This window comes from Oncorhynchus gorbuscha, linkage group LG11 (assembly GCF_021184085.1).
Source record: "Oncorhynchus gorbuscha isolate QuinsamMale2020 ecotype Even-year linkage group LG11, OgorEven_v1.0, whole genome shotgun sequence".
Taxonomy (NCBI): Eukaryota; Metazoa; Chordata; class Actinopteri; order Salmoniformes; family Salmonidae; genus Oncorhynchus; species Oncorhynchus gorbuscha.
Genome location: NC_060183.1, coordinates 77,934,716 through 77,959,634, shown reverse-complemented (window position 1 = coordinate 77,959,634; position 24,919 = coordinate 77,934,716). Strand labels below are relative to the sequence as shown.

General features: G+C 43.7%; 1 protein-coding gene across 1 annotated transcript in view; it reads right to left on the bottom strand.

The window, feature by feature from the left end:
* ppip5k2 (diphosphoinositol pentakisphosphate kinase 2) overlaps positions 1 to 24,919 on the bottom strand; it is a 78,723-nt gene that overhangs the window by 32,935 nt on the left and 20,869 nt on the right. The window contains 20 exon segments of the mRNA XM_046290585.1: positions 2,669 to 2,848; positions 3,266 to 3,382; positions 4,020 to 4,127; positions 4,394 to 4,508; positions 4,869 to 4,996; positions 5,420 to 5,643; positions 10,774 to 10,915; positions 11,269 to 11,451; positions 11,998 to 12,119; positions 12,769 to 12,894; positions 13,048 to 13,133; positions 13,227 to 13,336; positions 13,504 to 13,579; positions 13,725 to 13,811; positions 14,098 to 14,199; positions 16,876 to 16,997; positions 17,679 to 17,840; positions 18,582 to 18,683; positions 22,540 to 22,677; positions 22,679 to 22,695. Of these exon segments, the coding sequence (XP_046146541.1) occupies positions 2,669 to 2,848; positions 3,266 to 3,382; positions 4,020 to 4,127; positions 4,394 to 4,508; positions 4,869 to 4,996; positions 5,420 to 5,643; positions 10,774 to 10,915; positions 11,269 to 11,451; positions 11,998 to 12,119; positions 12,769 to 12,894; positions 13,048 to 13,133; positions 13,227 to 13,336; positions 13,504 to 13,579; positions 13,725 to 13,811; positions 14,098 to 14,199; positions 16,876 to 16,997; positions 17,679 to 17,840; positions 18,582 to 18,683; positions 22,540 to 22,677; positions 22,679 to 22,695 (2,447 nt within the window).

The following is a 24,919-nucleotide window of genomic DNA, read 5'->3' as shown; positions in this document are numbered from 1 at the left end:
GTTGGTCAATATACATTTTCAACTATTTACAGTTCGCTTTTAATACTGTACTTTCAGAGTTTTTAACATTTTTGAAAGTCTAACATTAGCTCTGTGTAGTGTGGAACAACACGGACACAGTGTTAATTTGAACCCTATGAGAGTTGATTTAACATTTGTAATTTTGCTGTGTAACTGGTGAATTTGAAACATAGGGGTTGTTGTTTGGCAAAAGTGGTGGTACACTCTGCTTGCAGAACATTTCTTTGTGATCTAAAGGAAACAAACATAAATATAAATGTTGCACTCTTATGCACATGCAAGGTGTACTGTGGGGGTGTGACTTAGTGCATTACTGAAGTATATGCAATGGAGATTAGAAGGTATAGTAAATATGAATTTAGCAAATAACAGACTTCTAGACAAAAAAAAAAAAAATTACTACAAAATATTTATTATTACTTATAACCTGAGTGACTGCATCAAGCTAAATTTTATAAAGGTAAAGTGTAGAATACAGACGTAAAAATATCAAATTTCTTCTAAGAACGTGATTGGTGACCACCACTTAAAATAAAATAAAAAGTGAAAATGGATTAGTTTCTACAACATTTTCAAAGACCAGTAGTTACCATGCACTCACCACACTCAGCAACATACAGCAAATGTTTTGTGTGTGGGTGGGTACACAGAAATAGATTTCAATATTACATTAAAAATTAATTAAATATATCAACATGAATATACAGACATAGATCTGAATATTGTAAGCAAAGAAGTTGAAGACCCAGATAAAAACATAAAGTTTCAAATTACAGGTAACAACTTTCAGAGGTGAGTTTGCTGAAAGCTTCATAGCTAACGTGGCACTTCATTTCTCTCAACGACCAAGGCCAACGCTACTGGTAGAATAGCAAAGTGCTTCCGTTGAGGAATTTTGTGTGTTCATGCAAAGATGGACCATCAAAGATACACTACTGTTCAAAAGTTTGGGTCACTTAGAAATGTCCTTGTTTTTGAAAGAAAAGCAAATTTTTTGTTCATTAAAATAACATAAAATTGATCAGAAATACAGTGTAGACATTGTTAATGACTATTGTAACTGGAAACGGCAGATTTTGTAAGGCGTACAGAGGCCCATTATCAGCAACCATCACTCCTGTGTTCCAATGGCACATTGTGTTAGCCTTTTAAAATGATAAACTTGGATTAGCTAACTGATCTTATACAACGCTGTGTACTACTCCCTTCACAGAACAGCGCAAACTGGCTGTAACCAGAATAGAAAGAGGCGTGGCAGGCCCCGGTGCACAACTGAGCAAGAGGACAAGTACATTAGTGTGTCTAGTTTAAGAAACAGACGCTTCACAAATTCTCAACTGGCAGCTTCATTAAATAGTACCCGCAAAACACCAGTCTCAACGTCAACAGTGAAGAGGTGACTCCGGGATGCTGGCCTTCTAGGCAGAGTTGTAAAGAGAAAGCCATCTCTCAGACTAGCCAATAAAAATTAAAGATTAAGACGGGCAAAAGAACACATACACTGGACAGAGGAACTCTGCCTAGAAGGCCAGCATCCCACTGTTGACGTTGAGACTGGTGTTTTGCGGGTACTATTTAATGAAGCTGCCAGTTGAGGATTTGTAAGGCGTCTGTTTCTCAAACTAGACACACTAATGTACTTGTCCTCTTGCTCAGTTGTGCACCGGGGCCTGCCACTCGTTCTATTCTGGTTAGAGCCAGTTTGCTCTGTTCTGTGAAGGGAGTAGTACACAGTGTTGTACGAGTTCTTCAGTTTCTTGGCAATTTCTTGCATGGAATAGCCTTCATTTCTCAGAACAATAATAGACAGATGAGTTTCAGAAAAAAGGTCTTTGTTTCTGGACATTTTCAGCCTGTAATTGCCAGTTTTATTGCTTCTTTAAATCAGGACAACAGTTTTCAGCTGTGCTAACATAATTGAAAAAGGGTTTTCTAATTATCAATAAGCATTTTAAAATGATAAACTTGGATTAGCTAACACAACATGCCATTGGAACGCAGGAGTGATGGTTACTGATAATGGGCCTCTGTACACCCATGTAGATATTCCATTAAAAATCATCCGTTTCCAGCTACAAGAGTCATTTACAACATTAACAATGTCTACACTGTATTTCTGATAAAAATGTTATGTTTATTTTAAATGGACAAAAAAGGTGCTTTTCTTTCAAAAACAAGGACATTTCTAAGTGACCCCAACCTTTTGAACGGTAGTGTATATTTTACAATTGTTACTTGCTCTCGGCTGAGCCACTGAGAGAAGGTAGTCACACCAGCATTGTTTTGAGACCTTAAAAATCACTCCCTGTTCTAATTATAATAGTATATTACTGTAATAAGTAACACAGAAAGCTTACATTCCAAAGGGGGCTGGTGACTCATCAGGTGACCCCTTTCAGTGCACATTGTTATTCTGTTGCATAGCTCTGCTGTAAACATACAACACTACACAGTACTAACCCAAAAACCAATTCAAGCCAATTACATGCAAGAGCAGTAGCACTAACCAGGCATTTTTATCACCAATGTAGCTAGCAGGTGACTACCATAGTGTACGTTTGTTGTGACACTTTACAACTCTTAGCGTATACAGTCTATCCTGTATACCACCTGTGTATTCTGAACTGGACCTGAAGGTGGCACTTACCTCCACAGAGCCAATCTTTTTGGAGCGGGGCAGTGGGCACTTTCTGTTGATGTAGATGGGTTCAGACACCAGTGGCCTGAACATCATTAGGGCTGCTCGGTCCGGCTCGTCCCGCTTGGCGTTGGCGGCGGCCGACTCCTCGTCGTTGTCTTCCTTAGACTTCTTCTTGGATCCCTCGTTCTGGAGATGACAGGGATACGATTGGTAGAACATCATGTATAAGGGAAAAGAAGGTTATAGTCCACTTTAAACCATGAGAAAAAGAAATAAGATGATTTCCGAGGTTTGGAAAAAAAAGATCTGGAATTCCTGATTAACCAGAAAAACACACACAATGGAGTAAAAAAACAAACAGGATATAGGCTCATTCATGTTGCCTCTAAGATTAAATACTTCCTGTCAAGATGTGAGTAAGCCGAATACTAACTACACAACTCACACCCATAAAACACTTAACCTCAATAAGCTTTTCTATCAACTTTTCACCAGTAACTACATCAGCATTCACCATATGCCACACGAAAAGTGGTTACACAGTTCTACAAAGACCTGCATCTAATGACACACATGGTTTCTTCAGAAACTGGGACCCCTTACCTCTCGAGAAGCTGGTCTGTAGCCAAACCCTGAGGGCAGGTTTTTGTCGTCCTCACAGCCCTTGGCTCCCGGGCTGAAATGCAGCTCCACGTGGAAGCGCTCCTCAGACGAAGGGTCCTAGAGTAATGATACAATGGTGCTGGTAATATTAAGGTGGCAGGCAGCGTAGCGTGTGTTGGGCCAGTAACCGAAAGGTTGCTAGTTTGAATCCTAGAACCGACAAGGCGAAAAAAAATATGTTGATGTGCCCTTGAGTCCTAATTTTCTACAGGGCAGTCGTTGATAAGACTCTGGCCGTGACCCCAATCTCCGAGGAGAAGTTAGGAAATGCGGAAAAAAAATAAACATTTCCAATTCACACATGCGTATAATACACACTTGTACATGTGTGAAATAGGACAAATAATAAGCACTCACCCACTATTATTATATTAATATTATAATAACCTTGGTGTTACCCTCAAAAACATACCACAAAACAATTAGCGATGAAAGCGCATTGCTCCCTCTATGACCCATAATACTGAGCGCCAAAACAACCCATACTATATGTGCAACATTAGTATGACAACTTCCTCAGTAAATAGACATGAAAGAGATCCATTCTATATCGGCTATGAAAATGAAATCAGGTTCTACTCCAACAATCCCACTTACAGTGGCTGTGTGATGACTCAGCTGGTGTGAGCAGCTGAGTCAGGCTGCTAGTTAACATAACCAAAACCCACAGGCATATACCTGGACCTTACAGTACCTTGTTAGGGTCCTCGTAAAGCATGATTACAATCTGTGTCATGTAGTTCAGCTCGCTGACCACCTTGAGGTACTCCATGGCCCTCTTCCATTGGTCATCTTTGGTCTCCTGGGGTATGAGCAACAGTTAAATATGAGATTCAGACATATTTAAGCCATATTAACCACATTTTTCTGGGTAAAATGTGGTTATATTTGGTCGACAAAAAAATAATAAACCCCACAAAAACGTGACACATCATATTAATACATATGTGCAATACACAATGTTTGGTGGACTCTAATGTGAAACATGGCCCTTTAAACTGGTTCAATAGATACAATACAGAAATATAAACGTACGGAAGTTCAGGACCAATGTTAGAGAGGACTCACGTCACAGAAAGCTCCGTAGCGGAGGATGGAGAGCAGGGAGTGCACGTGGCTCTCACTGGTGAAGTACAGCCTGGTCCTGACATGACGCTCCGGGGACATGACTCCACGGGAATACCTGGACAACATACATGAGACAACTGCAATTGTATTTCATAGGGAGACCGATATGGATACTACTCTGAGGATGGTGACTCCACATGTTTTTTATTTAACCTTTATTTAACTTGGCAAGTCAGTTAAGAACAAATTCTTGTTTACAATGACGGCCTAGACCGGCCAAACCAGGACGACACTGGGCCAATTGTGCGCCGCCCTATGGTACTATCAATCACGGCCGATTGTGATACAGCCTGGATTTGAACCAGGGTGTCTGTAGTGACGCCTCTAGCACTCTGTGCCACTCTGGAGCCCACTGAGATGCAGTGCCTTAGAGCGCCGCACCACTCTGGTGCGCCGAGTTCGAGAAATGTCTTACACAGGGTGCAGTTTGTTGACGGTGTCGTCGTCCTGTGTCCTCTGCAGGTCGGAGCGGATCTTGCGAATGAGGGGGGTGCAGTAGCCCTTGGCTATGTCCAGCTTCTCAGGTTGAGAGATACCATACTCCTGACGGGACAGGGGTGTAAAAAATATGTTTATTTCAACAAGAGCATAACAGTGGCCACTAAAAACAAATGTCCCTTTAACCAAACACCTATTTCTAGTCTATCTGGTAACACTACAAGATATAAATCAAACTTTATTTGTCACATTCGCCGAATACAACAAGTGTAGACCTTACCGTGAAATGTTTACTTACAAGCCCTTAACCAATAGAGCAGTTCAAGTAGAGTAAAGAAAATATATCTATAAGCAGAATGTAATAGTGGCTGCCACTATTAAATGCTTCAATCATTCCAAACTTCACCACGATGTATGGAGAGTATACTGGTGCTGTACGTCTGCTGTGCATCACTGTAGTGTCTTGGTGAAAGGCGCTTGCTACATAAATGCCAATCATAAAATCTTTGATCCAAACGTGGAACATACCTGTGGAATGACGATGTCGGCCAGGGCCTTGGACAGGCGGTAGATCTCCATAGTGTTAGACAGGTTGAGGGAGCTGTTGTGCTGCACGTCGTACTTGATGCAGTCGTAGATGTCTGGGATCTTGCTGATGTTGTAGCGGCCGTTCTTCATCCGGAAGTCCTTCTCCAGCTTGGCCCAGCGCCGCAGCATCAGATCCAGAGTCTCGCTATGGTACAATTGGATGTCTAGAAAGTACATTTTTTCAAATTAACATTACACTATAGGTGCAGGACAACAAGTTATATGAACAATTTGAAATGTATTTCTACTGTTAAAAGGCATGTACACAAATACTGCGACTACCACATTTAGATGACAGTCTGACCAAAACATCATTCAACCATTAAATGGTTTAATATTGTGTCTTTCATTCATATCCCAATAACTTTTAGATATTGTGGTAAAATATGGCATGTCAAATAATGAATAAGAACTGAGTCAAAACTACTTTATTAAGTAACTGTGAAAATCAGTGTAATCTACTTTCATCTGGTACATATATTTATTTTTTTGTTGCAATTTTTTCTCCCCCCTTTTTCCCCCCAATTTCATGATTACCATCTTGTGTCATCACTGCCTCTTTCCCTACTGTATTTATTTTGCTCCTCCCATTATTTTTATCTCTAGTTTGCACATTCTTCCACTGCAAATCTACCATTCCAGTGTTTTACTTTCTATATTGTATTTACTTTGCCACCATGGCCTTTTTTGCCTTTACCTCCCTTCTCACCTCATTTGCTCACATCGTATATAGACTTGTTTATATTGTATTATATTTCCTGATCCCTAAGGAGAAGGATGCAGTGAACATCAGTCAATTCCGCCAAATTTCCTTACTGAATTTCGAGGGTAAAATCTTCTTTAGGGTCATTGCCCAGAGGATGGCCGAGTACCTGTAAAGGAATGTGTACGTCGATACATCTGTACAGAAGGCAGGAATATCAGGGTTCTCTGGCTGCTTGGAACATTCCAGCATGATCTGGCACCAGATCCAAATGGCCAAGGTGGAGAAAAGGGACCTCCATGTAGTCTTCCTCGACCTCGCCAATGCATTTGGCTCTGTGCCCCATGAACTCCTGTGGTCTGCCTTCAGATTTTTCCACATACCGGACACCATCACAAACCTGGTGAAGTCGTACTTCCAGGATCTGCAGTTCTGCTTCACCACCTCATGGCAGTGCCTGAATGTAGGTATAATGGCGGGATGTACCATTTCTCCATTGGCATTCACAATGGCAATGGAGGTTATCAGATCCTCAAAATGGGTTGCTGGTGGACAGCGACTCGACTCTGGTTTCCGCCTCCCTCCACTCAGAGCCTACATGGACGACATGACAACATTGACCACCACTGTCCCATGCACCAGGAGACTGCTCAGAAAACTTGAGGAGAACATCAGCTGGGCCCGTATGAAGATTAAACCATCCAAGTCACGCAGCATCTCGATTGTGAAGGGAGTACTCTCTGACCTGAAATTCTTCATCGGTGATGACCAAATCCCAACAGTGTCTGAGCAGCAGGTAAAAAGCCTTGGAAGGTGGTATGATGCAAGCCTGAAGGACAAAGACCAGGTGCAACAGCTGCGCAAAGACATCAGTAGTAGCCTACAGTCCATCGACAACACCCAACTACCTGGAAAGTTAAAGGCCTGGTGTCTGCAGTTTGGTCTCCTACCCCGGGTGTTGTGGCCCTTAGCACTGTATGAGGTTCCAATCTCAAAAGTGGAGAAGATGGAAAGAGGAGTCACAGGCTACTTAAAGAAGTGGCTCGGAGTTCCACGATGCCTTACCACCATAGGCCTCTATGGAGATGGTGTCCTCAAGCTGCTCCTTCCAACACCAGTTAATCTTCACCAATGGTATGGTGAAGATCCGGACTGTGCCCTCTGTTCCATGCCAGCCAACCTCAGGCACATTCTCACAGGGTGTAAAACAAGCCTCACCCAAGGACGCTACACTTGGCGTCACAACCAAGTCCTTAAAAACCTTGCGTCCGCCCTGGAGGACAAGCGAGCCGCCACAAACTCCCTACCACCCACAGCAGCATCACACTCCTTACGGACAAACTTTGTCCGCGAAGGGGCTAAACCACCGAAGAGCGGCTCTACACCATTAGAGCGAGACCAGCTGCGCTTGGCCGCGACTGGAAAATGCTAGCTGACATTGGCCGGCAACTTGTGTTTCCTCCGGAGATCGCAACCACCACCCTAAGACCTGACATGGTGCTCTGGTCCCGTTCAATCAATAAGGTCTTCATCATTGAGCTCACAGTACCCTGGGAAAACTCAGTAGATGAGGCTTATGAGCGAAAACATCGGCGCTATGCTGATCTAGCTGCCGAAGCACGGCATCATGGCTGGAACACAGAAGTCCGACCAGTGGAGGAGGGCTGCAGAGGTTTTGTGGCAACATCTACAACCAGACTGCTTAGAGACCTGGGAATTAAGGGCCAGAGCCAGCGTTCGGCAATCAAAGCTGTATCAGAGGCGGCAGAAGGCAGCAGTCAGTGGCTCTGGATGAAGAGGAAAGACCCCAGCTGGGCCCCGAAGTGAGAGGGCCAGGAGGTATGCGGTCAACAATGCTTGACTCAGGGAGGAGGACGCCCCTGCCATGCATAGTCCCATGGGATGTTGGCTATCAACAACAAGGCAACTCCTATGACTAATTGGGAATGGGACGCAAGCGTAGGATTGATCACCCTGTCGCTGGCCGCCTTTGGGGAGGGTGTATAGTGTGAAAGGCCGAAACACCCTAGGAACCAAAGGTACACTACTGACGATGCGCTCCCCAAATTTAACCACGCTCACTGTTCATTAACTCTTGGAAGTGCTTGCACAAAGGATATTAACATCTCATCCTGTGTTCTTGGAATCTGAATATTTGACAAACATATATTTGATATGTTTGTTTTACTCCATGTGTAACTCTGTGTCGTTGTATGTGTCGAACTGCTTTGCTTTATCTTGGCCAGGTCGCAATTGTAAATGAGAACTTGTTCGCAACTTGCCTACCTGGTTAAATAAAGAAATAAACTGCAACTCCACCACCGGGTTCACGAAATGGGAAGGCCGAGTGACGCGTCCTCTGAAACATGACCCGCCAATCCCTGCTTCTTAACACCCATTCACTTAACTAGGAAGCTAGTTGGAAACGCCGTTCAAATGACAACAGAAGTCAGCCTGCAGGTGCCCGGCCCGCCATAAGAAGTTGCTAGAGTGCAATGAATCAAGTAAAGCCCCCTCGAACCAAACCTTCCTCTAACCTACACGATGCTGGGTCCCTTGTACGCCGCCCTACAGGACTCCCGGTCATGGCCGGTTGCGACACAGCATGGGATCGAACCCCATGTTGTAGTGACGCCCCAACACCGCGATGCAGTGCCTTAGACCGGTCTGTCACTCGGGAGGCCTGGTACATACATTTCACTGAGTATATGTTACATTAACATTCATGAGTCATCATCACCAAACCCTGTATTGCTGATGTATTTGCCAATGAGAGGCGTTGAAACCTCCGGTCGGCCATCTTTGCATTCTCCAGGAGGAACAGGCCTCCATAGGAATGAATTAAATTCTACAGTTTTTCAATTAAGTGGCAAAAACAAATGTAGATTTTATTAAATGCATTTCTTTAACTTGATGGGGGAGTACCAATGATGGGAGAGTACCAAGATTGAGGCGCGGTACCTTCAAAAAAGATGCCCCATCAGTCATTTAATGTATATATTTGGGATGGCAGGTAGCCTAGTGGTTAGAGTGTTGGACTAGTAACCGAAAGGTTGCTGGATTGAATCCCAAGATCTGTCGTTCTGCCCCTGAACAAGGCAGTTAATCCACAGTTCCCCCGGTAGGCGTTACTGTAAATAGGAATTTGTTCTTAACTGACTTGCCTAATTAAAAGCCTCTTCGGAATCAGTGTCATTTTCCTCGGACAAATATCATCTGATATTGGCAGAAAGATTAACAAGAATTTAAGCTAACTACACTGTCCAATTTACAGTTGCTATTACAGTGAAAGAATACCATGCTATTGATTGAGGAGAATGCACAATTTTGAACATAAAAAGTTATTAATAAACAAATTAGGCATATTTGTGCAGTCTTGATACAATATTTTGAACAGAAATGGTTCATTGGATCAGTCTAAAACTTTGCACATACACCGCTGCCATCTAGTGGCCAAAATGTATATTGCACCTGGGCTAGAATAATGTATTATGGCCTCTCTCGCATTTCAAAGATGGTACAAAAAAATACAAAACAGTTGTTTTTTTCTTTGTATTATCATTTATCAGATCTAATGTGGTATATTCTCCTACATTCCTTTCACATTTCCACAAACTTCAACGTGTTTCCTCCTCAAATGGTACCAAGAATATGCATATCCTTGCTTTAGGGCCTGAGCTACAGGCAGTTAGATTTGGGTATGTCATTTCAGGCAAAAATTGAAAAAAAGGGGTAGATCCTTAAAAAAGAGGTTTTAAATAAAGGTTCAATTTCAAATAAAAAAATATACATATCGTTGGTCAACACATTGTTGTCTTTTCATTTCATCAAGGACGCGTGACATATACAGTACTAGTTAGAAGTTTGGCCACACTTACTCATTCCAGGGTTTTCCTTTATAAAACGGTGTGATGGTTTGGGGGTGCTTTGCTAGTGACACTGTCTGTGATTTATTTAGAATTCAAGGCACACTTAACCAGCATGGCTACCACAGCATTCTTCAGCGATACGCCATCTCATCTGGTTTGCGCTTAGAGGGACTATCATTTGTTTTTCAACAGGACAATGACCCAAAATACCTCCATGCTGGTTGAGAGAATGCCAAGTGTGCAAAGCTGTCATCAAGGCAAAAGGTGGCTACTTTGAAGAATCTCAAATATAAAATATATTTAGATTTGTTTAACACTTTTTTGGTTACTACATGGGGAGGGAATGTTATGGTTCATTCATACTCATTAAGTGGGATGTGTCATAGAATCCAAACCAGAATCAAGGTCTCCGTTTCCTCATCCCCTCAATAACAAGCCCGTTGTTCCAAATCAGAGCTGTAACTTTCAATTCAAGCCATTGACTTAGTGACTCACGATAATGACAGGGACCTATGATCCAACTTAATTATGGATTTTAAAATGGGGTTTCAGAGTAAAATTTGGGGAGCATCCCAAAAGGCAACTTATTCCCAACAGTGCCTTTACAGGTCCTGGTCAAAGCGAGTGCACTAAAGAAGGGAATAAGGTACCATTTGGAACCATCCCTGGAGTTCATTAGTTTCAATGGGGATCTTCGCTGGAGATATGAGCAGAGTGTTTACCAGCTGACTTGGGGTCCTCCATCCTCTGTCTGATCTGCAGAGTGAGGCTCTGAATGAGAGCGTACACCTTGTCACACGTCTTCACCGGGTTCTTGATCATCTGCATGGACTTGATCAAGGAGGAGCTGGTGGTGGGTGCCAGCTGGGAACAGAAAGACAAAATACTATGAGCACTAGGAAGGGGGGAAATATTAGGGATGGTGCAGACAAAAATCACTACTGCCCACAGTCAGAGATAGGGTTTTATACATCTCTGAGCCATGTCAGCTTATGTATCCTGCTTGGACTATTTCATTAGGACAATAAAAAAATGAGTCATTGGACATTTTCAAAAATAATATTTTAGCAAGAATCTATTTACAACAGTAGTACTTATAATGATCAAACGCTAATGTATATTTTGTCACCGAGTGGCTTTCTCCACAGCCCGTATGAGCCACAACAGTCACAGACAAAATGGATCGGACAGGACAGACTGCATCACTTAGTCCCAACCTTCTCGTAATCTTCAGCAGTGAAGTCCCTATCTCTCTGCAGGATCTCGTGGAGACGGGCCTTGACGCGCTGCTGGCAGCTGCTGAGAGAGTCGCTGTCGCTGTCCAGCAGCCCGTTCATGTTGGCACTCTTCACCATCTGCACCAGAATTGGTGTCAGCTCGCCCTCCAGCGCCAGCAGTCCCTGAATGGATGCCACCAGATATATTTACATTTTAGTCATTCAGCAGATGCTCTTATCCAGAGCGACTTACAGGAGCAATTAGGGTTACATGCCTTGCTCAAGGGCACATCGGCAGATTTTCACATAGTCGGCTCTGGTATTCGAAAACGCGACCTTTTGGTTACTGGCCCAATGCTCTTAACCACTAGGCTACATATTATAACTAGAATGACTGACTAACGAGACAACATTCCTAAAAGTACATTTCACTCCAAAAAGAAAGTGTGTCAAATGTTTCTATTTAGACGTCAAATGTAGACACATTGAGATATATTCACATTTCAGATCATCTGGTTGAGTAGATCGAGATATGCCTCAATCCAAAATTAAATGGAAAAAAGATAAGCACCATTCAATTTCCAGATGTTATTGTGAGTTAGTATTTTCTATTCATTTGGGAAGAGGCAAATAGGCATGGGACATGGATTTATCTTAACATTTAAAAAATGTTGGGGTCTAAAAACATCGGACAAATGTCTCTTTAAAAATCTGTACTGTCAGACAGACCTTAGCGAAGGCAGCGGCTGTCATCTGAACGCGTCCCTCGTCAGAGGCGTAGATCTTCAGGTCGTGTCTGTAGGTGCTGTGGAGGCGCAGCAGGCCACACCCTGGGAATCCTGCGTAGTCACCTGGAAAATACCAAATCAGCTTTTAACACATCAGTGTGAGTCTGTAAGGACGTCCACTAATTTAACATTACAAACTAAATAGGGAACATGACATGTGTATTGAAGTGGATTGTACTTATTTAGATAGACAAATACATGCAAGTCAGGATTGGGGTCATTTGGGGTATCAGGAAGAAAGCTTTTGTTATTGTTTCAACTGCTGATTGCCGCTTTAAAGCCTGAGTGGATAGAGGTTGTTACCTTGTCTATAAAGAGGGAGTGGAGGATAGAGGTTGTTACCTTGTCTATAAAGAGGGAGTGGAGGATAGAGGTTGTTACCTTGTCTATAAAGAGGGAGTGGAGGATAGAGGTTGTTACCTTGTCTATAAAGAGGGAGTGGAGGATAGAGGTTGTTACCTTGTCTATAAAGAGGGAGGGAGTGGAGGATAGAGGTTGTTACCTTGTCTATAAAGAGGGAGTGGAGGATAGAGGTTGTTACCTTGTCTATAAAGAGGGAGTGGAGGATAGAGGTTGTTACCTTGTCTATAAAGAGGGAGTGGAGGATAGAGGTTGTTACCTTGTCTATACATTTACATTTAAGTCATTTAACAGACGCTCTTATCCAGAGCGACTTGTCTATAAAGAGGGAGTGGAGGATAGAGGTTGTTACCTTGTCCTCCAGGGTACATGCAGCGGAAGGCCCTCCCCAACTCCTCAGCCTGTACCCTGCCTGCCGGAGTCAGCTCCCCACCCCACTTCAACACCAGCAGCAGAGAAGGGTCATCCCTACGCACGTCTATAGGGCACAGCAAGCACAGACAACACAGAGAAACACACATATAATGAGTCAGAAAGTCACAGAGAACCACACAGACACACAAACACATACAATCAGTTCTCAGACTAGAGAAAATGTTATATAAAGTCTCCATGACAGAACAAATCCTACCTTCCTCTTCACTGGATGTTTTGGGGCACCCATGTGGAAGGTACGTCATCTGAACCTTGCGATTGATGCCAGAAAAATGGCCATACCTAAAGCAAAACACATTTTGTTTTAAGAGCAGATTGTTAAATCAAATATTCAAATCGTTAGGAAGACATCTGGGAATGTGCAGTAACACATACATTTCAAGGACTGTTTTCAGTTGTTCAAGTTTTGCTTTGGATTCTTCAATTTCGGAATCGTTGTTCTGTCCGATTTCGACAAGGAGTTGTCTTGCGATATCTAGCACTTCCTGGATTTGGAAATAAACAAATGAGATGCAGGTAAGTTGTACTGACTGTAAGTCGCTTTGGATAAAAGCGTCTGCTAAATGGCATATATTATTATATATATTATTTATTACTGTAAAACACGTGATGAAGCTACAACATACAAAGGATACAAATAGGTTTTATTTACCTGTAATTGCTTTGGCTTTTTCAACTTTAGTTTTTTGTTTTTGTACCCGCCACATTTTTCAAATAGATCAAAAAACCTAAAAAAAGAATAATAAATAGAAATTAAAGAGGCGATACATTACAGTGGTGAAAACATTCACCAACACTGAATCACCATGTTAACAGTACTGTAGTGTGACAGTAGCCCTGTACATTGACCGTGTGGGAACAGCTGTCATGTACCTCTGGTGCCGAACCTCCATTTTCATTTTCTGTTTGGGAGTTCTGTCGCCATGACGAATCACAGCGATAACACACCGTAGCTCCATCCTGAGTTAAGAGTAGCAACAGTTAAAAATATCAACTTACCATATGAGTGGAGTTCAGCCATGTTCTATTCATTGCTGGCTAAATCCTATTGAGATGTACGCTTATCTTTTTTGCTTGATTTAAATGTATACGGTTATGTTAATGGAGGATATGCAGGAACATTTGAGTTATGCACACGGAAGTCAAGTTGGGGCCTAAAAGTGCACCAATTTACAGCTACATTTGCTATGGCTAAAACAGCTTTATTCACTACAAACGCATCATCAAAATGTGTGTAAATACGTACATGGTTCCAGAGGTGGTGGGGACAATAGGGATATCTTCAGCCTCCAGAGGAATGGACCACGGGATGGAAAACTGGGGAGCCAGCTCTCTCATGATGATATTTCTACAGGAGAGGACAGATGATGTTCAGGGACAAAGAAAATTTTGGTAACTACTTGAAGATCATTCTTATTACATGATGTATTGGGTTGTATTAGCGCTACATTGCCCAATTAAAAAATATTTATCTTAAAACAAGCTGTGTCTGACCATTATGAATCTGTATAATAGCGATGTGCATCTTTCCCTTTCTAGACGATTCATTACGTACATGGGCCCAGATGAATGGGCTCAGATACGATACGGGGGGGGGTTTGGTTTGTTTAGAGAACGAATCGATGCACTAACATCTGTTGCACAAACACATTCATACTCCATTCTAAATTAAATTCTGCAAAATGGAATGTTTGAAAGTTTTTAAATAGCTTGTTTTCTCCTTCTGATATGTACATGAAATTGTGACGAAATGATCAACTTTAACCTATATATCAAAAGATAACACTGGTTGTTTAAAGCGAAACTATCAAAACTATTAGTGATGGTGAACCTGAAGAAACAAAATAAAAATCTACTGTAAGCCAGTTCAGCAGGAATAGCCAGATGAGTGGTCTCCGGTAATGTACTTTTATTATGGTAAAACACAATTTTCAAAAGCACAGATAATAACCTATAGCAAATTACATAGGTTGTCAGTCAACTAATAAAGCCTAATCTCCCACAAGCCATTTTAGCATTTGAAAGCTGAAGGTGCTGTGCAGAAGTTCAAGATCAGAACAGGCCGTTGTTCAGCACGAAGCTGGGCACAGTGCAGCAGTTTGACGAGGCCACTGATATTACCTCAGTCTGGTCAGCACGAAGCTGGGCACAGTGCAGCAGTTTGACTAGGCTACTGATATTACCTGTCTGGTCAGCATGAAGCTGGGCACAGTGCAGCAGTTTGACTAGGCTACTGATATTACCTCAGTCTGGTCAGCACGAAGCTGGGCACAGTGCAGCAGTTTGACTAGGCTACTGATATTACCTGTCTGGTCAGCACGAAGCTGGGCACAGTGCAGCAGTTTGACGAGGCCACTGATATTACCTCAGTCTGGTCAGCACGAAGCTGGGCACAGTGCAGCAGTTTGACGAGGCCACTGATATTACCTGGGGTTGTTCAGCACGAAGCTGGGCACAGTGCAGCAGTTTGACTAGGCTACTGATATTACCTCAGTCTGGTCAGCACGAAGCTGGGCACAGTGCAGCAGTTTGACTAGGCTACTGATATTACCTCAGTCTGGTCAGCACGAAGCTGGGCACAGTGCAGCAGTTTGACGAGGCCACTGATATTACCAGTCTGGTCAGCACGAAGCTGGGCACAGTGAAGCAGTTTGACGAGGCCACTGATATTACCAGGCTGGTCAGCACGAAGCTGGGCACAGTGAAGCAGTTTGACGAGGCCACTGATATTACCAGTCTGGTCAGCACGAAGCTGGGCACAGTGAAGCAGTTTGACGAGGCTACTGATATTACCTGGGGTTGCACAAAATGACTTGTAGATGAATGACTGTCAACACAGTTACATGCTTAGTTTGACACTGATGTGTATCAGTTGTTCCAAAAGATTAGGTTATTTCAGTAGAAAGAAAGTCAAATAAGCAAAAAATATTTATAATTAAACCGGCGATTCGTAACGTTTGATTAACGTTTGATTTTCTGACCGATGCATACTACATTTGGATCGGTTTGGGGTCCGCAGAAACATTTGAAATCGGGAACTGATGGGAATCGTTTCATCCCACTGTATAATAAAGTACAAGAGTGTGTGATATACAGTGAACAGTATCTCACCTTACATAGTTGCATAATACTCTAACTCCATCCTGTCTATAAAGCAATAGAAGCACTCGTCTGCTGCACATCTATCACTCCAGTGTTTAATTGCTATATTGTAATTATTTCATCACTATGGCCTATTCGTTGCCTTACCTCCCTTATCTTACCTCATTTACACACACTGTATATAGACTTTTCTATTGTATTATTGACCATTTGACCGTTTGTTTATCCCACGTGTAACTCTATGTTGTTGTATGTGTCGAACTGCTTTGCTTTATCTTGGCCAGGTCGCAATTGTAAATGAGAACTTACATTTACATTTACATTTAAGTCATTTAGCAGACGCTCTTATCCAGAGCGACTTACAAATTGGTCTCAACTAGCCTACCTGGTTAAATTATGGTGAAATAAAATAAAAATATATAAAAACAATGAAGTTCCATGACACTGGTGATCTAAGATACTCCATAAACTATTGAATGGATCTCACAGTCAACGGTTCGGTCCAGGTAGCCTTGTGGTTAGAGTATTGGGCCAGTAACCGAAAGGTTGCTAGATCGAATTCCCGAGTTGACAAGGTAAAAATCTGTTGTTCTGCCCCTGAACAAGGCAGTTAACCCACTGTTCCTATGCTGTCATTGTAAATAAGAATTTGTTCTTATCTGACTTGCCTAGTTAAACAAATATTTTTGTTTATTAGAGATATATATATATATACACACACAAATACATTTTTAAAAACCTTGAGTATTTTTACAAGGCAACATTAGACATATCTTCCATCTAAAGTACAACATAACCTATTTCATTCATTTAGGAATACCCATAACTAATTCATTTCAAAAAGATAATTTGCAAACTGTAAAATGAGCAATTTTAGCAAAAATAATTAGTCATTTCTTTTCTCCAAAATGTGGATTCTGACCCCAGTATTTTTGCACAGTCGTCATAGTACTTCATGGAGTTCTTCACGAAGCTGAAGCCGTTGACGTCGCACACGTACGACTGGCCGTTGGCACGTAGCAAGTCGAAACCACAGACCGTTTGCTGTCAAGAGAAAGGAGAAGTGGAAATGAGAATCCGAGATCTGACATTTAAACCTCACTATCTAAAGTTGCAGTCAGGCCTTTATGGTTCACTGGTAAGGCAGATACGGGAATTGAAACCTATCGCCATTGAAAGCAGTTTACTGTACATAGTATCGAAGAATATTAAAATACATTATTTGATTAAATCAGATGGAATGCACATTATTGGGCCATAATTGAAAACAGACAATGTCTTGATATACTTTGATATTTCTGATAATGTGTTACAATTTGGGCACTACGTTCTATTTAGTCTCTAGCGAACTTGGATACTTATGGCACTTCTACTCTGTTTCCTAGCATTTAGGCCACTTGTCTCTCTTTAGACAACCCCCATCACCTTCGCTTGGTCCATTCCACAGGGCTGTCCACCTTAATCAAGTCAGACTAAGGATAACGAGTCAAGTCCCTGGCTTGGTCCTAAATGGTACCTTGTTCCTTACACAGTACAGGACTTTGGACCAGAGGGTCAGGGCTCTGGTACAAAGTAGTGCACTATGTAGGGAATAGGGTGACATTTGGGACATAGCAACAGTCTTGGCCAAGCTTAAGGTCATGGTTGCTAGCGTGTTGTCCCTGATTACTGGTTGCTAGTGTGTTGTCCCTGGTTACCGGTTGCTAGCGTGTTGTCCCTGGTTACCTTGAAGGCCAGACAGACCTTCCAGGCGATGAGCTTCTCGCGGGCGTTGAGGATGACAGGGTAGCGCACCTCCTTGCCTTCACTGTCCCGCTCCACCTTGCCGTCCAGGGCCGGGGACTTCCTGGCCTCCGCGTGGGCGTAGTCCGGCCCCACTGTGTACACCTGAGGACCAAGCCCACCCCACACACACACCCACAAAATTATGGTTACCTATCCAGCATTTATGAATGGTTTATTTTTTAATTTATTTATCTATTCTACTTCCATTGTTCTCTGAGAGTAGGGGCCCTGGTCAAAAGTAGTGCACTGAATAGGGTGCAATTCGGGACACCGACTTGACTGTGGTGCTCAAAGCAAAGACCATGGACATACACACTGAAATACTGAATCTAGTGGCCTCGCTGTCCTCGCCTTTTATCAGCTGTGTAACTAAAAGCTGGTGCCTGTTCCTGCAAAGTAAATATAATGAGCATTTTTAGCTGCCCTATTTCAGCTGGTCCCAGATAGTAAATATAGCTTGTCCCAAGTGGTACCCTATGGGCCCTACGCCATTTGGAACGTAGACATAATGTGGTTTTAGCTAGATCCCTTTTCAGCTGAGCCCATGAGATAAGCAGAATGATATATATACTGCTGGGTTGGACTTCTCCTATTTCGGCGGACTCCGCAGTCCAGATTTGCACAGTCACTCTCCTCTCATCATTTTTGAAACCGAGACAGTCTTCCGCGAGGCATAACACATAAATCCTATTATGTTGTTCTTCAAGGCAAATATTGACTCTAAATTCACCCCTGCAGATCCCAAACTGTTGCCCTACTTTTTAGACAGTAGAATGGAAAACACTGAAGTAAACACGTTTAACACTTGTTTAACTAAAACGGCTGTTGGCTAATGGGATTTACCTTCACATCAGTTCCATCCGTTGGCATGAACTCTTCATAAATGTAGGATCCGGTTTTTCGCACATTGCTCTCGGGCGAATAAACACTACTTCTGCTTCCAATCTAGAGGGAAGATCAGTTGGAGAGAAATTACATGGACAGCCATGAATGCTGTACCGTGGCTTGTACAGTCTTTAGCTAGCCTTGCATGGTATTAGAGGCTCTAGCTATATTTTGCATGGTGTTAGAGGCTCTAGCTAGCCTTTGCAGGGGGTTAGAGGCTCTAGCTAGCCTTTGCAGGGGGTTAGAGGCTCTAGCTAGCCTTTGCAGGGGGTTAGAGGCTCTAGCTAGCCTTTGCAGGGGGTTAGAGGCTCTAGCTAGCCTTTGCAGGGGGTTAGAGGCTCTAGCTAGCCTTTGCAGGGGGTTAGAGGCTCTAGCTAGCCTTTGCAGGGGGTTAGAGGCTCTAGCTAGCCTTTGCAAGGGGTTAGAGGCTCTAGCTAGCCTTTGCAGGGGGTTAGAGGCTCTAGCTCTTTGCAGGGGGTTAGAGGCTCTAGCTAGCCTTTGCAGGGGTTAGAGGCTCTAGCTAGCCTTTGCAGGGGTTAGAGGCTCTAGCTAGCCTTTGCAGGGGTTAGAGGCTCTAGCTAGCCTTTGCAGGGGGTTAGAGGCTCTAGCTAGCCTTTGCAGGGGGTTAGAGGCTCTAGCTAGCCTTGCAGGGGGTTAGAGGCTCTAGCTAGCCTTGCAGGGGGTTAGAGGCTCTAGCTAGCCTTGCAGGGGGTTAGAGGCTCTAGCTAGCCTTGCAGGGGGTTAGAGGCTCTAGCTAGCCTTGCAGGGGGTTAGAGGCTCTAGCTAGCCTTGCAGGGGTTAGAGGCTCTAGCTAGCCTCTAGCTAGCCTTGCAGGGGTTAGAGGCTCTAGCTAGCCTTGCAGGGGGTTAGAGGCTCTAGCTAGCCTTGCAGGGGGTTAGAGGCTCTAGCTAGCCTTGCAGGGGGTTAGAGGCTCTACCTAGCCTTGCAGGGGGTTAGAGACTCTATCTAGCCTTGCAGGGTGTTAGTGGCTTGTACAGGTTCTAGCAGGCTCTAGTTAGTATGAAATTGTATTAGGGGCTTGTTAACACTGCAGAGATGTTGCTAGAGCACTGAGTTATGGCCTTAGTTGGGAATGTTGACAGCTGACTGTGTGTATGTGTATTACAAAAGTATGTGGACACCTGCTCATCGAACATCTCATAACAAAATCATGGGCATCAATACGGAGTTGGTCCCCCCTTTGATGCTATAACAGCCTCCACTCTTATGGGAAGGCTTTCCACTAGATGTTGGAACATTGCTGTGGGGACTTGCTTCCATTCAGCCACAAGAGCATTAGTGAGGTCAGGCACTGATGTTGGCCGATTAGGCCTGGCTCGCAGTCAGCGTTCCAATTCATCCCAAAGGTGTTTGATGGGGTTGAGGTCAATGCAGTCAAGTTCTTCCACACTGATCTTAACAAACCATTTATGTATGGACCTCACTTTGTGCATGGGGGCATTGTCATGCTGAAACTGGAAGGGCCTTCCCCAAACTGTTGCCACAAAGCTGGAAGCTCAGAATCATCTAGAATGTCATTGTATGCTGTAGCATTAAGATTTCCCTTCACTGGAACTAAGGGGCTTAGCCCGAAAAACAGCCCCAGACCATTATTACTCCAACACCAAACTTTACAGTTGGCTCTATGCATTGGGGCAGGTAGCGTTCTCATGGCATTCGCCAAAGGCAGATTCGTCCGTCAGACTGGCAGATGGTAAGCATGATTCACCACTCCAGAGAACAAATTTTCACTGCTCCAGAGTCCAATAGCATTGAGCTTTACACAATTCCGCTTGGCAAAGCGCATGGTGATCTTAGGCTTGTGTGTGGCTGCTTATCCTTGGAAACCCATTTCATGAAGCTCCCGACGAACAGTTATTGTGCTGAAGTTGCTTCCAGAGGCAGTTTGGAACTCGGTAACGACTGATGCAACAGAGGACAGACGATGAAAAAATAACAATATTCAGCACTCGGTCCCATTCTGTAAGCTTGTGTGGCCTATCACTTTGCAACTGAGCCATTGTTGCTCCTAGACGTTTCCACTTCACAATAAGAGCACTTACAGCTGACTGGGGCAGCTATAGCAGGGCAGAAATTTGACAAACTGACTTGTTGGAAAGGGTGGCATCCTATGACTGTGCAAATTGAACGTCACTGATCTCTTCAGTAAGGCCATTTTACTGTCAGTGGTGGTTTTCTATGGAGATTGCATGGCTGTGTGCTCAACTTTATACACCTGTCAGCAACGGGTGTGGCTGAAATAGCAGAATGTGTCCACATACTTAGTGTGTGTGTGATAGATAGATATATATACATATATATACACTGCTCAGAAAAATAAAGGGAACACTTAAACAACACAATGTAACTCCAAGTCAATCACACTTCTGTGAAATCAAACTGTCCACTTAGGAAGCAACACTGATTGACAATACATTTCACATGCTGTTGTGCAAATGGAATAGACAACAGGTGGAAATTATAGGCATTTAGCAAGACACCCCCAATAAAGGAGTGGTTCTGCAGGTGGTGACCACAGACCACTTCTCAGTTCCTATGCTTCCTGGCTGATGTTTGGTCACTTTTGAATGCTGGCGGTGCTTTCACTCTTGTGGTAGCATGAGACGGAGTCTAGAACCCACACAAGTGGCTCAGGTAGTGCAGCTCATCCAGGATGGCACATCAATGCGAGACGTGGCAAGAAGGTTTGCTGTGTCTGTCAGCGTAGTGTCCAGAGCATGGAGGCGCTACCAGGAGACAGGCCAGTACATCACGAGACCAACAACCCAGCAGCAGGACCGCTACCTCCGCCTTTGTGCAAGGAGGAGCACTGCCAGAGCCCTACAAAATGATCTCCAGCAGGCCACAAATGTACATGTGTCTGCTCAAACGGTCAGAAACAGACTCCATGAGGGTAGTAGAGGGCCCAACATCCACAGATGGGGGTTGTGCTTACAGCCCAACACCGTGCAGGACGTTTGGCATTTGCCAGAGAACACCAAGAGTGGCAAATTCGCCACTGGCGCCCTGTGCTCTTGACAGATGAAAGCAGGTTCACACTGAGCACGTGACAGAGCCTGGAGATGCCGTGGAGAACGTTCTGCTGCCTGCAAAATCCTCCAGCATGACCAGTTTGGCGGTGGGTCAGTCATGGTGTGGGGTGGCATTTCTTTGGGGGGGGCCGCACTGCCCTCCATGTGCTCGCCAGAGGTAGCCTGATTGCCATTAGGTACCGAGATGAGATCCTCAGACCCCTTGTGAGACCATATGCTGGTGTGCTTGGCCCTGGGTTCCTCCTAATGCAAGACAATGCTAAACCTCATGTGGCTGGATGGAGTGTGTCAGCAGTTCCTGCAAGAGGAAGGCATTGACGCTATGGACTGGCCCGCCCGTTCCCCAGACATGAATCCAATTGAGCACATCTGGGACATCATGTCTCACTCCATCCACCAACGCCACGTTGCACCACAGACTGTCCAGGAGTTGGCGGATGCTTTAGTCCAGGTCTGGGAGGAAATCCCTCAGGAGACCATCCGCCACCTCATCAGGAGCATGCCCAGGCGTTGTAGAGAGGTCATACAGGTACATGGAGGCCACACACACTACTGAGCCTCATTTTGACTTGTTTTAAGGACATTACATCAAAGTTGGATCAGCCTGTAGTGTGGTTTACCACTTTAATTTTGAGTGAGACTCCAAATCCAGACCTCCATGGGTTGACAAATTTGATTTCCATTGATAATTTTTGTGTGATTTTGTTGTCAGCACATTCAACTATGTAAAGAAAAAAGTATTTAATAAGAATATTTCATTCATTCAGATCTAGGATGTGATATATATATATATATATATATATATATATATATGGCCTATTGGTGTATGGATGGATGTCATGACCTTGTGTGTGCATCCTAACCTTGCGGAAGAGCCTCTGGCTGCCCCCTCCGGCCGACGTGGGGTAATAGATGTAGACATTGTGGTCCTCGGCGCTCACAGGCTTCTCCACAAAGGGCTTCTGGAACACTTCACCGTTCACCTCCACATGGTCCTCCCCCCTCCACCAGGTTACACTCTGGATAGAGACGGCACATACAACTGGTTATCTATGGGATTAGCAGGCCTTGATCTTCATTCAGACCCATTAGCAGCAACCCTTTACTGTACAACAGTGGTCACTAACAGTGGTCACTAACCCTGGTCAAAGAGATATACTCTGTGCAGCCATTTAATAGTCCAGCACCAAACCAACCAATTCTGTAGCCTGGTCCCAGATGTATAATAATAATAATAATAAATGCCATTTAGCAGACGCTTTTATCCAAAGCGACTTACAGTCATGTGTGCATACATTCTACGTATGGGTGGTCCCGGGGATCGAACCCACTACCCTGGCGTTACAAGCGCCATGCTCTACCAACTGAGCTACACAGGACCACAGATGTGTTTGTGCTGGTGTTAGTACAGTGTTTCTACAGTGTCTGCGTCACAGAAGAGTTGTTACCATAGCCTCTTTTACTGCTGCTCTTTAAGTATTTGTTACTTTTATTTCTTTTTTTTTTGGTAGGTATTTTTTAATTTTTAACTGCATTGTTGGTTAATGGCGCTTGTAATGCAAAAGATATAGAAAATGGACAAAAACAGATATGTTCTTGGGTATCCTGACAGTTCAAAAGGCCTCTTGCTGTGCGGCAGAATGAGAATTTCATACATTGATGCTTTTCTCCTTTTATAATCTGGCTTTATCCAACAGAAAGGGAAAGTGTTTCCTTTAGGATTTTAGTTTAGCAGCGGAGGCAAAGTAAGCGTGTGTGTTGGGGGGGGAGAGGAGGCACCCCTGTGATAATTTTTGTGTAGAACTGAAGTCACTTCTGGTGACTTTTTAAAAATTACATTCGGCTTTAAAATGAATGAAAATTCATTTATGTTGTCAACTATCTGAAATATAATGCTCCCTTTAAAAGCATTATAACCTGTTGCCCAACTGATGCAGTCTAGCGGCTTTAAATAAATTGGCTAAAGCATAGGGTTGCCCTTCTGCATGCACCTCACTGAAACCACCCCCCCCCTCCCCAAAACAGCACAGTCACCAAACTGCTACATTAAAACCGGACCAGATGGTTTCTCACCTATTAATCTAATATCTAATAAAAGCCTCCATGGCAGTGACTATGTGTGAGTAAAGTACCTGTGCTCCACTGGCTAGGACACAACCCGACTTTGGGAGGGAAGGTTTCTTTGTTTGCACAGAGGCTTATCTTCTAGATTCCTCAGCAGCCATCTTTACTGCTGCGTGCCTGAAAAAGCCTGTTCCAACGGGAAAAACTAAGTGGACGTGGCAGACGTGCAATCTGATATTTAATTTAGGAATCTGTTGAGGATGTGGTTCGTTTCAGGCTAATAGGCCTATTAACAGGATGCTGGTCTGAAAAGTCCCTTTACGTGTTCTGACACACTGTGCGGGGTGATTTAGTTCAGTTGACGAAAGCCCATTGGACGTTCTAAATAGGCCTTCTCAACATCCTCTGGTAAATACACGGAACTCTACACAATTTCGATAAATATGAACGTAGAGATGAAACAACATGGAATTGTAGTAGAAATTCCATTTCATAAAAAGGAAAAGAAACACCATAGCGTATCCCATCTATCACAATGGAAGCCTAGAGTCAGAGGTCAAAGCAGACAGTTGTCATGTCAACAGATGCCCTCCTTAAATTGGCCACCCATACTAGAGAACCAGTAGAGAAAAACAGGGAGAGGGAGGAGAGCGAGAAAGACAGAGACAGAGGAGACAGAAGGACTAGTCTACAGTACATCATCCTGGAAAAGGGAGAGCAAGAGCGAGTGCGACAGAGCGAGAGCAAGCGGGAGAGAGGGAACGTGGCAGAGAGAGATCCAAACACCAGTGTGAGTGGGTGTATAATCACTAAGCAGTGCAGAGCTGAGACAGGACAGACAGGAAGCAGGTCTCCCAGGCCTAGTGGTGCTCCAGTTTTACTCCTCAGAGCAGGGGGTGGATGGGAACGAGACAGCTGCTAACACACACACGGTTCACTACAGCTACATTACACAGCTGAGCCTATAGGCCTATCTGAACGTTTTCATTTTAATGAACACAACCCTGTGTACCAGGACTGGATTAGACCTGGTGCCCATTCAAACATTGTGTGGTAGCCATTCAAACAACAATGAGGCATCCAACCTAGACAATGAGGCATCCTGAATGATCAATGGTCTGATCTAATTTCATCTCAGGGAAGTGTTGATGACGTACACTTGGGAAAAGCTAGCAGATA